The 14,508-nt window shown below is 35.7% G+C and overlaps 1 protein-coding gene across 4 annotated transcripts in view; it reads left to right on the top strand.

Moving 5' to 3' along the window:
* LOC131435863 (IQ motif and SEC7 domain-containing protein 1) overlaps nucleotides 1–14,508 on the top strand; it is a 215,131-nt gene that overhangs the window by 180,813 nt on the left and 19,810 nt on the right. For all 4 annotated transcript variants that reach the window (XM_058604105.1, XM_058604104.1, XM_058604109.1 and 1 more), the window contains one exon: nucleotides 4,136–4,525. In XM_058604105.1, coding sequence (XP_058460088.1) covers nucleotides 4,136–4,525 — 390 coding nt within the window. The remainder of the gene's footprint in view (nucleotides 1–4,135; nucleotides 4,526–14,508) is intronic.

The raw sequence follows: 14,508 nt of genomic DNA, 5'->3' as shown, positions 1-14,508 counted from the left end.
ATCCTCGGTGCATTCTACTTAAAATCCAACAAAAGTGCATAAACTCAAAGTCTAGGTAAATTATTAAGATATTTTTTAACCAGATGTGGGTAGGGAAGATGAACAAGAAATTTATTTGCTTTTATTTTCCTGTAAACTTCACCATATTCTAGATAATTGTTCTACTAGCTTCAAAAGTGCTACAGAAGTATTTATTACTAGGTGCATCTATTTTACCGTGTACATTAGCCGTACGCTCTCACCATTCGCTACCTAATTTTGGGTTGAAACCTACCCAAAATCAAACTCATAATTTTGGGTAGCTCATAGAAAAGCTTGACAATGAACGATTTTCCCCAAAAAAAGTAAACTAGATTTTCAATGTACACTACCAACTAAATTTGATTAGCTATTTTTGATCTTGAAGCAATCGGCATCGAGTCCTAAAACGAAATGCGATAAAAGTAATTGTCGAAGGCTGATTTTCATTTCCATTTCTAAATTTAAATGACTGCTTTTTTAATTTAAATCCGCGGTTAGCACGGTTATTTCCGACTAGTACACAGAACCAGAAAACGAACTAATTCATTGATTACTTTCGCCTTATTTTGAGTTTATTCCAATCATTTCTTTCATTCGCTGTTTCCATTGTCGTCATTTTTTTTTATTTATGACTTCTGATCAGTCAGTAATTTTTACTTTTTTCGGTTTTTTAACGATATCAAACTAACTAGAGATTATAAGAAGAGAAAGAATATGAAATTATAGAGCCATAGTACTCAAGGAAGAGCAAGGATGTGAAGAATAGAGTGCGAAAAAATGAGACGTGACAAGGGTCATTTAAGTAAGCAGAAGGTTTCTCGTATCTAAACTTTTACCTTCTACCAGAGGAGTCGAACTTAGGCATCTTAGCGATACGAGTCATCCGAGTCTCTGATATGTCAGAAAGTAAAGGCAAAGGTCGTTTGCCATTTACTATCCGAACCGCCGGAACCGAAAAAATTGTCGTCAATAAAAAAAATCTGAACCACTAATCTTCGAGTACTTTTGCAAATATTCTGCGAAGTTCCGAAGGTTTTTTGAAACTTTTGAAACTGACTCGACCTGTGTTTTGTGTTGCTCACTAAATCTACAAAGTGGAACCTTTTTTTAATTCAACATTTGAATTGACATCTCTGGTCGAAACGCAATTTTCTCGTGATAACAGTCTGTAAACCATAAGATGAGACTATTTGACGAGAGTTATTCATAACAAAATAACAAAAACATCGCTCAGTGACCGAACACAAGGCCACAAATATGCTACTTTTGAGATCTTATTCATTGTCGTTTCACCGAATGTCGTTTAGCCAATGAGCAGAATGAGTGGTTTTGCCAAATATAGCACGAACACTTTACATTCAAGGTATTGGTTCTTGAAAAAAAAGGTGGGTGGGTAATGTCAGAGATATAACTGGATGGTGTGAATACAAATGAAATTAACATGTTTCTTCACAGTTCTGAATATCTTAAATCTAAGTTGACATATTGTGTGAACTGTGCAAGGTTTCATTTTTTACTTTTTTACGGTGCACCTATACAATACGACGAATTCACGACACACTCATTTTAATACACAAATTGATATCACAGAACGAAAGAGAGTAAAAAATTGTTCGCTTTTGTGCGTGTGTACTTCCGACTAAAAAGCTTTGGTATTACATTCCTGTAGTGGAATTTGACCTTCTGTTTCAACAGACTTCGCAGCCGATTCAGAGTGTACAGAACCATTGCATGGCTGGTGCTACGATTCTACTGACACTACGAATCCTTCCGGGTCGGGGCTCGAACATACGACAATATTATTATTATTCTATATATTCATATTATTGAGAAGATGAGCGCTACGAAAAATAAAACGACTATGAATTATAATACACTAAAATCTCTTTGTATGCAACTTTTTATGCGAATTTTCAAAGTTATGCGTTTTTATGCGATTTTTTGAAGATATGCGATTTTTCAATGCGAATTCTCAAAGTTATGCGTTTTTTATGCGGTAAATATCCTATACATAAAAAAGAACCGTATTTATAGGTAGATTTTTTGTCAAACCTTTGATCGATTTACAATCATGTTTTATTCAATGCTCGATACAAACGCATTACTAGCAACGGGAAACTTCATATCAACATTTCAAATCTATTATTTCATGCTGACTGATATGCATTTTATCAATGTTTCTTTCAATTGAAATGCGTTTTAATTATTCCGATTATCGAAATGGTTTGCCTATATCGAACCAATTTCCAACCTTCGAATCGTTCTGTTTGGGGAGTTAAAGATTTATAGACTAGCAAATCAAGCGGGGTCGTGTCTTGTATTCACATTCATTACCGGGCGCCAAGTCTGTATGTTGAAATTTATTACTACTTTCACAAACGATAGTATTCCATATCCTTGCAAACTTCGGCCCCCAAAATATCAACCGATTCCGTTCGATGCCTGCCAGAACACGTGGGTGAGAGCGTCAAGCAGGCGACTGTCGAATAGACGCGTGTCTGCTCGCACGACACAATGCTGACATTTTATCTCTTATCCTTTGGGAAAAAATTACCACTGGCGCGGCATACTATGTTTTTTTCCTATTCTCTTGACCATCTGCCTGACCGTCCTAGTAGTTTGATAGTAGGGTGCGTTTTTGTTCTTACTCTCTCCCTACTCTCTCTCTCTCTTGCCCTCCTGAACTTTACGCACGTCCCATTTGAACTAGATACGAAAGAAAAGACCACAAAAAGGCACGATCCTAAATCAACTGTTTTGTTTACGTCATCCCAAAGTGATCATCTGGTACTCCTTTCTGAACATAAAAAGCAGTCAAACAGATGTCGTTTCCAGCGTCGACGAAACCTGTGATTTCAAACTAGTGCATATGTTTCAAGATGCTAAAAATAAATTCGAATGTTCATTCCCGTACCGTGGCCTAGCCCGTTCTGGAAAGTTTACTAGTGAATAGTTGAACAAACTCGACGTTTCACTTCCACGAACAAAATGCTGCTACATATTCATGCCAACACTCCTACACCCATCACGGCGGTAATTCCAGGGTGCTCCAGATAAATGGAACCCGCTCGCTCGTCAGGAAAGGAAACAACGCGCACTTATGTGGTGCCGCATGATCAGCCAAGCTTGAAACTAATAAATATACTTTTTTTTAATTAAACAACAGCCACAGCACCAGGAATTATGTGATCAAATTCAAACGTGCGGTTGTTCCTTGAGTAAACGTGCCAAGGAATGCCGTTGCCAGCTAGCCACGTGATGGTGTTTTGTGCATAGTTTGCACTGTTATCTATAATTAGGGCTAAAATTAGAATTCAAAAAACGGTGGGGTAACGTAGAAAATCGAACAATAAGTACCTTACGAGTAGTGTAACTGCTTCGATATTATTATTCATCGGAAGGGCCTTCTTGATTAGAAAGACAAACTTTCTCGTAATTGTTGGACAATTAAGCCCCGATTTGACGTTTCATATCTATTGTATAGGGAAAGTATAGCTTATATGTTACTCCTATATGAAGTACAGATAGCATCACACTTGGGAAAAGTTGTATAAAATTATGTCTCTTGAATCAGGCGTACATGACTTTTAGTAATATATTCACATCAACATACTTTCAAGTGCGGAAGTGTTGAGGCTTGAAAATTAAATCATTTCTGTGATCTAGTGATATAATAGACCGCTATTCACATGCATATTATTTATCCGTGCAACATACACCAAGCATCTACAAGAAGAACAACCACCCCATGCGGTGCACGCCTGTTTGATGAAAAGCTTGAACAATTCAACAGATGTCCTTTTTTCCCGCGAAAAACGCGGTTGGGTGCGCCCATGTAGAAAAAAAAACTCATAACCACTGCACCAAAACCTGATTCACCATTGCATTCACGTTTCAGTTTTTCAAATATTGCTCTTCGCTTTACTCTGCTCAACACATCTTTTTTACTGTTGCTTTTTGTTCGCCTTGGAGTGTATCTGTCCATGGAATGAAAAGAAATCCTCGAACCGAAACATCTGCTCCTTTTGATGTCCGCAACAACAACTATAATAACAACCCGAGTTTTAATCATCTCCATTTACCGTGTCTCTGTTTTCTCTCCCGATTCGTTTAGCTTTCCGCAAAAGATCGATCGTCCATCGCAGATCTACTCGACACACCATCATCATCCGGGCAGCGGTAACGGCAATGCCATCCTGGCCAGTGGTGCCAGTAGCAGCAACGCCAGCAGCCTTTGCGGAGGATCCACCGGAGGGAGCAGCGGTGCCGTCGTCACGGCCTCCGGTGGCTACGTATACCTGCCGCAAACGACCATCAGCACTACGCAGCCCCAGCACCAGCACTATGTGTCCCCGCAGCAGCTTGCCTACCATCATCATCACCAGCCCAACAGTTACCACCAGCAGCTGGGTGGCCATCCGTCGATCGCCACACCAACGCTGCACAAAAAGGGATCGATCCGAAATGGTGGCGAGGTGCTCAAGCGGACGCGAGTCCAGAATGCGTAAGTACCCTCATAATCCAAATCAACTGTCTACGGTTGACGCTGTCGAGTGCATCACACACCGTTCGTGGGTACGTTCAAAACCCGCATCAAACACTAACACGTCACCTGGCCTCACTGATCCGATTGACCTTGAACCCACCTACCCTAGTTCTAGTCGATATGTAGTCAAGTACATCGGATGGTTCTATAATTATCCCACCTTTCATAACTTCTCGTTTGTGTAGTATACTTACAAGACCTAAACACACTGCAGAATTTTGATTTAAACCATTTCTGGTATGATCGTTTTCTACAGCCTAACAAAATGTTTGACCTAAAAAATTATAATTAGAATTTTCCGACGCATTCTCACAACGGTCAATAAACTTACCACTTCGATAATGTATTCTAGTTAATGAGTTCGACGTCCAAATGGATATATCACCATAACGGGCAATGTCATAAATGCCACCGAAGCGCAGTCATAAAAAGCTGAACAGATATTTTGTCTGTGTTTATCTCTTCTGCTGCCGAAGCGACACCTAGCTGTCAAACTGGATAGTCGCTCGAAAGCATGATGATAAAGAAGAGAACGTCGAGAAGTTCGGCTGCGACTGAGAAAATGTTACATCCTTGTTGCTTTGTGCGATTAGTAAAATGTTGTAAATGAGCTATGCTAAACGTGTGAGGGATAGAATAATTCACCTTGTGATCATTTGGCCACACAAAGGAAATGCGTTTAAAATTCGTTTCATAATTATTCAACACTTCCGGTGGAGCTCTCAACGTGTAAGCATGTTGCATGTGCAATAAAATTTTATGTATTTCTCGCGATCTTTTTGCGTTCTGGAGTGAATCAGTGTTGCGACGCCGCGAAACTATCATCGGGAGTCACTGTAAAACCATTTACAATCGAATATAATAATAATCACAAACAATAGCATAATCGAACACATAACCTAACGGGCGAGATAGATATCTATAGGTCCCAGCCCTATCAAGTTGACACACCAGCACATAAAAAAAAAATAATTTATTCAAATTTGTCATATTTATTTTTTTTTTTGTAATTTTTGTCATTCGTGTCATTTTTTCCCTTTCCGTCAATTTTTGACAATATTAAAATTTTAATCATTTCGTCATTTTTATCATTTTGTCACTTCTGGTATTTTTATCTTTTTGGTTTTTCTTGTCATTGTCTTTTCACTTTATTTTTATACATTTCTCGTCATTTAACATATATTTTAATTTTGTTATTGTCATTTTTAACATTTGATTATTCTTGTAATTCAGTCTCGTGGTCATTTTCGTCATTATTTTCCTTGATGTCTTTATTGTAAATTGTGATATTTTTGTCATTATTGTTATTTGTTTTGATTTTGCGATTATCGTCATTTTTGTGATATTTGTAATTTTCGTCATTATTGTCATTTTTTTGTTAATATAATGTTTATCATTTTGTTTTTTTTTATTGTAGTTTTGCCTTTTTCTAATTTTTGTAATATTCTTTATTGTCATTTATTTGATTTGCCTTTTTTTTATTTATAGAATTAATAATTTTATTTCATTTTTATTGTGTTTATCTTTTCTTAATTTTTGTCGTTTTTTATTTCTTTTGCATTTTCGTTATTTTTTTAAACTTATTTCTTTTTGGTCAGTTTCATCGTGTTTATTTTTTTGTCGTTTTCACAATATTGTGTATTGGTAAATTTTGTCATTCTATAATTTATGTATTTATTTAACCCGTCTTGTAATTTTATTATTTTTGTTTTTTTTATCTGTAAATTTTCTGCTCTTCTTGTCATTTTCATCATTCTTGTCATTTATATGTTGTTTTTGTCATTCTCGTCAGATTAGTTATGTTTGTCGTTTGTTAATTTATGTCATTTTTTAATTCATTTGGCCTTATGTGTCATTGTGATTTTTTTCCTTTGTTGTCAACGCTTCCCATTTTTGTAATAGTTGTAATTATTGTCATTTATGTCATTTTTTGAATTTTTTCAGTTCGTCATTTTTGTCATTTTCGTCATCAGAATTTCTTGTCATATTTCATCTGTTTTATTATTTTCCTTATCGTCATAGAAACGACTTGGTTATTTTTGTTATTTGGTAATTTTTGTTATTTGGTCATTTTTATCATTTGGTCGTTTTTATCATTTGATCATTTTTGGCATTGTCATTGAAGTAATTTTTGTCTATTGTGATATTTCTGTCATTTGTTGTATTTTTGAATTTTTGTTGTTGTTATCATTTGTGTCCTTTTTATTTATTTTTTTGTCATTGTTAGCGTTTATGCATTTTTTGTCACTAATATAATTTGGCAATTAATGGTTGTTTCGTCATTCTTTTTTTTTTTTATTCGTCATTTTAGTCTTTTCTCAATTTATGTCATTTTTATTGTTTTTTGTCACCTTTAGTATTTGTCATCTATTTCATTTTTGTCATTTTTTTCATGTTAGTTGTTTCTTCCATTTTTGACAGAATAATCATTTCTGTTATTTTTGTCATTTCTTACTGTTAATCAGTTCCAAATTTTTGTATTTATTTTGTCCTTGTTTAGTTTTAGTTGCATTATTCTAGTAGTTTTTATTTATGTCATTTATTTCATTTTGGGCATGTTTATCATTTATGTCACGTGTGCCATCTTGTATTTGTAGCCAATTTTGCAATTTTTGTGACTATGTAATGTTTATAATTATTGTCGTTTATTTTTGTCATTTTTTCATTTGGATTATTATTTGTCCGTACCCGATTAAACTCGAATTTTTTTTTCAAAACCCATACTCGACTGCGTTTAAAATTCATTTCATAATAATTTATTCAACACTTCCGGTGGACCCCTCAACGTGTAAGCATGTTGCTTCGCACTAGTGCGATAAAATTTTGTGTATTTCTCGCGATTTTTTTTTGCGTTCTGGAGTGAATCAGTATTGCGACGCCGCGAAACTATCATCGGGAGTCACTGTAAAACTATTTACAATCGAATATAATAATAATCACAAATAATAACATAATCGAACACATAACCTAACGGGCGAGATAGATATCTATAGGTCCCAGCCCTATCAAGTTGACACACCAGCACATAAAAAAAAATAATTTATTCAAATTTGTCATATTTATTTTTTTTTTTGTAATTTTTGTCATTCGTGTCATTTTTTCCCTTTCCGTCAATTTTTGACAATATTAAAATTTTAATCATTTCGTCATTTTTATCATTTTGTCACTTCTGGTATTTTTATCTTTTTGGTTTTTCTTGTCATTGTCTTTTCACTTTATTTTTATACATTTCTCGTCATTTAACATATATTTTAATTTTGTTATTGTCATTTTTAACATTTGATTATTCTTGTAATTCAGTCTCGTGGTCATTTTCGTCATTATTTTCCTTGATGTCTTTATTGTAAATTGTGATATTTTTGTCATTATTGTTATTTGTTTTGATTTTGCGATTATCGTCATTTTTGTGATATTTGTAATTTTCGTCATTATTGTCATTTTTTTGTTAATATAATGTTTATCATTTTGTTTTTTTTTATTGTAGTTTTGCCTTTTTCTAATTTTTGTAATATTCTTTATTGTCATTTATTTGATTTGCCTTTTTTTTATTTATAGAATTAATAATTTTATTTCATTTTTATTGTGTTTATCTTTTCTTAATTTTTGTCGTTTTTTATTTCTTTTGCATTTTCGTTATTTTTTTAAACTTATTTCTTTTTGGTCAGTTTCATCGTGTTTATTTTTTTTGTCGTTTTCACAATATTGTGTATTGGTAAATTTTGTCATTCTATAATTTATGTATTTATTTAACCCGTCTTGTAATTTTATTATTTTTGTTTTTTTTATCTGTAAATTTTCTGCTCTTCTTGTCATTTTCATCATTCTTGTCATTTATATGTTGTTTTTGTCATTCTCGTCAGATTAGTTATGTTTGTCGTTTGTTAATTTATGTCATTTTTTAATTCATTTGGCAATTTGTGTCATTGTGATTTTTTTTTCTTTGTTGTCAACGCTTCGAATTTTTGCAATAGTAGTTATTTATTTCATTTTTAAATTTTGGTAGTTCGTCATTTTTGTCATCATAATTTCTTGTCATGTTTATCATTTTTGTTATTTGTTTTATGATTATTCTTATCGTCATAAAAACGACTTGGTTATTTTTGTTATTTGGTAATTTTTGTTATTTGGTCATTTTTATCATTTGGTCGTTTTTGCAAAACCCGAACTCGACCATTTGTTCTAAGCCTGAATACTCAAAACCTGATCTGTAATGTTGACGTATGGCCAGGTGATGTTCGTATGTGACAAACGATTTACATGGAAATTTTGAAACATAGATCATTGAGGATATGGGTCTAATTTCAACAACCAGAAATATTGGATTAGAGAATTTCACAGAATTCTAAACATACCTTTCGGCCTATTGTGATTCCAATATTTATTAAAATGTGTATTCTAAAAATAGTACAATCTACTACCCCATATCTAAATGACTCATTTGTTGAATGTAGCCGACTAACAAAGAACATCTGTAATCAAGTACTCCGATCTCAAGATTGTTGTTGTTATTGTTCACCATCGTTCCCGTATAGAAACGATCATTAGCTAGTAGAATACAAACGAAAAGCTTTAAAACTTAACCGGTAAACAGGTCTGCGAAAAGAAAAACAAATATACGTCGGTTTGCATGTCCTGCAAACGTCACCCAAGTAGGTAAACACAAGTGTATAAAGCTGATAACATAATGTACCGTACTGTGCGGGATTTGGTGGGGAACATCCACAAGAAAAACGAGTAACGAAGGTGCATTGGGACCTAATGGCTGAAAAAAATCCAGCAGATTTAATAGAAACTTTGATTTGTATAAAATAAAGTAACATCAATCCAGTACCGAGGAATATAACCAACAATATTGACGACTTATTAAGTCATATTCAGAGGTTTCTGAAGCGTGGCCTCCAGCCTCCTCCGGGTGAGTCTCACCTTAGGTGTAGCTGATAACAGCTTCTCGCAAATGTTTTCGGAAAGTAATATACGAAACGAAGTCAGTCGAATGTCTACCTTGGCAGATAGCACAAGACTGACAATTATCTAGAATTCGCAAGCAGACGTGGCTTATGGTGCAATCGTGATAATTACCGTTGAAGTTAGAAGGGAATAAAAACCGGACCATCTCCTGCTGCAACCGCGAATAACGAGAGTGAAACTAGCCGGAGGTCGAGCTCAGAGCGAATAGTTCGGTTAATTGAAGGTAATTAAAGGCCGGCTTACGTACACCGTGCTCCCATTATCTAACCTTTTAGCTGGAGGAAACTGCCTGTGTTTGACACAATTGTGCCTCGTTCCGTTTCTGACGGCACTTCGATCCGCTTGTGGCAGTTGGTGTTTTTTTTTAATATATCAGAACGGCTGTGGGAGGTTTAACCAAGCGCAAATGGCGCCCCACTTATCCAAACCAAATGTGCGGTGTACGGTGATGGACGAAAGCGTAAACACGAGATCAAATGTCTCGTAAATAGGAGTTGGGACGCTCGGCACCGTCTGTCTATCCACACAAAGAGACGTGAGATCTTCAACCATACCGAATAAATCATTTTCTTTTTTTTCGGGGGTGGAGGGGTGTCTACTCCGCGCTATTTTCAACTCTATGAAGATCAAACAAATGCGACGAGGCCAAAATTATATTGTTCGCAAGGGTACCGTCCAAACGATGGCGCTGGAAGATAGGAGCGCCCCGAACTCTGCAAAAAAGATATTTCTTTTCGAAATACACCCTGCCGGTAGAAGGAAGCAAAGTGTGGTGTGAATTGTTTCTCACGTTGTAAAAACGAAACAATCAATTTGTATAGTTACATGTATAATCCCACATTTGATTTGTTGGATTAAAGTGGAAAACCAACTAAGACATCACATCAGTTGGAAAGTGGATTCCACATGTCATTCACTCATTCCATCGTAACGCGGAAGCGACGGTCCGAAAAGTAAAACATCGAGCTTCCCCGATTCCTTCGTTCGACGGTGAAAAATAATCTCACTTGTACCATACTTGAGACGCCCGTCAGCCAGCAATACATATATCACTCACATGTTTTCCCAGTATCATCTGCCGCTGGAAGATACAGCCATCAGGTCTGTGATATATTCGAAGTCTGTCATACATTACAAGCGTTCCGTTCAAGAGCACTTCGATGACTCGGCTGAATCGGGTTGTTTACAGAATTCTGCGCATTTTATCTGGTCTCCTCTATTATGTCCCGCTCCCGTAGATGAGCTGAGATTTTTCGAAGCGATACAATGACAGCTACCACGCCCGTTAACACTGAACCGCTAAGCCGGCGGATGGTTGGTACATGTAAACAAATCACCGTCGTTGACTCAATATCATGTATGTATGCTTTTTAATAGTATACTTTCCAATGAGTTCACTGAATGAAATGACTTGTCAAATCAGTTGATTTTCGTACGTGGCCAATGTTTTAAAGAATTCGAACTAACTTTGTTCAGACATAACATATAATGGAATAGCCGTTATAATGTGCATACTGTGAAATTGACATCTTGGATTATGAACAGATTTCAAATATCTTATTCCGGCAATTATTTACTAATCAAGTCCATGTAAAAACGAGGTCGGGAAATGTCAAAAACATAACTGGATGACAAGAATACGAATCAAACTGATCACTCAAGTTAGGATCGATTTATTGGTCCTAAAAAGGACCGATAAATTGAACTTCTTCATTGTCTCAAAATGTTAACTTGTTGTTAAAGAAAGAAACACTTTCTAGGCGTGAATGACATTTTTTATAGTGCCATGATTACAGTTCTTTCGAATCGCACAGTTCGTAACGAACTGTTCCATCTAATGCACAACAAGAACTACGACTACGACTACTTCTTATACTCGTCCAGTTAAACAGCGTGACATGTCGCACAGTACATACATCAAAAACACCGTTCGAGTACCAGTACAAAGGCCACCAAACGTCATGAGATTCCTAAAATTAGATTTAAACAGAATGCCAAGATTTTGCTTTTACATAAATGGTGTCTAGGAAAAAGTTTCAAAAAATCAACTAGGCATTCTAAACAAGTTAAATGAACTTCAAACAATAAAATTTTTTTATCAAATAATGTCTTTATTCCTCGATTTGCACGTCTCAATATCTCTCAAGACTGTTCCAGAAATTGCCTTGGCCAAATTTCTTAAATTGGTCGAATGATACGAATGTATCATTTTTAGTTCTTTACCATTCTATCGGTGTGGCTATGAATTATGGATGTTAGTGTTTTTAAACATTCTTTGATACATATTTCGCTGTTCATAGAAACGATTATTAGATATTTGAATTAATGTTTCGGACTGTTTTTGCCCTACTCGCTCCGTATAATATTGAGACCCCGACTAGGATTTATAATCGAATTTCACGTAGATTTCATCGTCCAGGATTATACTATTCGATTCCCCGCAAGCATCGCATCGTACAGCTTTGGAACTCTCACTTCGTCCAACACAGTTGAAAACCGCTTACAGTTGAGACGACAGAAACAAAGACAATACAGTGTAGAGAACAATAGAGTATACGAAATGGGCAAATACGATTTACAAAAGCCTGAAACTTGGCCTTTAAGACCAAACTCAATTCCAAGCACTGCAAAGTTAGACCAGCAGCAAACAAAATTGAAATCTTACTAAAAGAACGAATGCATCTAGACGTTAATGATGTAAGTGACATTCAATTCTACAAGGTTTCTAACTTTTATTTACATTATGTTTAAACTTGAACGAGATGCAATTGCATTCGCTTCGGTTAACCACGAGGTACACAGGTAATCAAGTATGACAACGTTAAATACAAAATCCCTGTGTAGGTAGTGGACGGTGCCATAGAAATCCGTTTACATGACCTTCCCCCGCAGGTCAGTGATCACTACGTTCGAGAAAATATGTCGCAGTACAGAAAATTCTTTCCATCGAAAGAGAAGTATGACGGAATTTTTTCCCCGGTGTCCGGAATGGCGTGCGAGTGTTACGTATGCGACTGCATAAGGCAACTCCATCTTATGTAATTTGTGGTCAGGGCGGAAGACATCCTTGTAAATCGCTGGTCACCTATGAGAATCAGCTGGTTACACGTCAGTGTTGTGAACAATCTGCTCACTACGACAAACCCAGTACTGAAACTGCGAAAAAGATAACATCAACCAAAGGCCGGTAACTAGTGAACCCAGTACCTCTGTTTCAAAAACGATTGTAGCGTACAACCAGCAAACAACTGCAATCAATGTCAAAAAAAAGCATCTACAGCAACTAGCAACTAGCACGAGACTGCGAAAAATATAACAACCAATCGATTCGAAAACTTTTAACTTAAACATGTATGGCAACGTCGTTTCAGTATTTCAATAGCATACTATTGAAAAAATGGTTAGAATTTACCAATCCCAGCTGACTAAATTGACGTCATTTTCTTGTTCGGCATAGAAGGCTTTGCGTCATGCATAAAAACACCGCATCATTCTGCGTAGTTCGAAGAGGAATCTATGAATATATGCTGGAAATCATTTCTTGATTTCAGTTGATGTTTGACTGCGAATGAAACAAGTAGCTCGTCCAGTGAGGTGATGACTGAATTGTATATGCGTTCGCTCGTTGGATTGTCGCTTTTGCTAACTCTTCACTGTACGAGGCTGGGTGTCAGTTTGAAAAAATGCAAAAATAACCGCGTAACCTTTTTCTATCATAATTTTGAACGCTTAGAACTCAGTCATTTGTTGATGAATTTATATAATTTAACTACCAATCGAATCGAAAACATTTAACTTAAACTTATGCGGTAACGTGATTCAAGGGCTGAGGACAGTACCGTAAAGTGGTAGGTTTTTTGCTATTTTCCCGTTTCAAATTATATTTTCTTGGAAACGGTGCAGAATATAGAAAAACCCACCTGACAACGTCTTCGAAATTTAGTTGAGAATATTCTGTGAAATTTTCAAAATGATTCATTGAGTTTAGCGGTCGTGTTATATTCTTTTCTGACTGAAGAACTGCTGAAAATTGAAACGCTCGGAAATACATACCTCTATTTGTTCATCAAATATCTCGGCTTTGAAGGCTTGTATCATAAATCTACCGTGACAAAGTCTAGATAATTTAGTTTAGATGCGATTAGTACACAAAAACATATATGTTATCGCGATAAAAATAAAATCTTGTATTTTTCTGTGAAACAAAGTCAGTTTCAATGCATCCGCCATTTTTTTCGCTTTGGTTTCCTGATAGCATTCTGAAAAAGGAGAGAGAAATAAAATTGGCTCGACAAGGCTGCCAAACACACAGACGTTTCATTGTATATAAACACATTTTCTGTTTCGCAATATTTTTTCATTGTTCATTGGAATCTATGTAATGTTCAACCCATACGATAGATTTATGTGATAAAATTTCTTATCAAAATAATAACATGTATGCTGGCAACCCGGTACAGTTTGCTCATATACGAGAGAGAGTACAAGAGAAATACGATGCGCAAAGGAAATTGAGCGAGCCACGTGGTCGATTTAAAACTCAACACGCGACCCTCTGTCCTCAGATCTTAAGTATTTCAATTGCATACTATTGAAAGATTGGATTGAATTGACCTATGTTTTCACGAGCCAATGACAGTCTTAGTGAATGATGTCAAACTCTCGTCCGATTTGCGCAGTATAAACTACTATAGCACAAAAGGGAATCTATAAATATATGTCCGAATACATTTCTGTATAAAATGTTCAAAACGACGAATGTGACAATGAGAGATTCTCAACAAGAGAAAGTAAACAAAGAAGTAAGAGAAAGTAAACAAAGAGAATCTCTCATTGTTACATTCGTCGTTTTGAACATTTCATACAGATTTTTGCTTTAGTTTACCCACGGCTTATCTTGATTCTCCGGTAACTAGCAGGCCAACTTAGAATTATCGGCGATAGATTTTTCGAACCTAATTTGAAGCGCTTGT

This window comes from Malaya genurostris, chromosome 3 (assembly GCF_030247185.1).
Source record: "Malaya genurostris strain Urasoe2022 chromosome 3, Malgen_1.1, whole genome shotgun sequence".
NCBI lineage: Eukaryota > Metazoa > Arthropoda > Insecta > Diptera > Culicidae > Malaya > Malaya genurostris.
The sequence above is the reverse complement of the archived record's forward strand: the minus strand, read 5'-3'. Positions and strand labels throughout refer to the sequence as shown.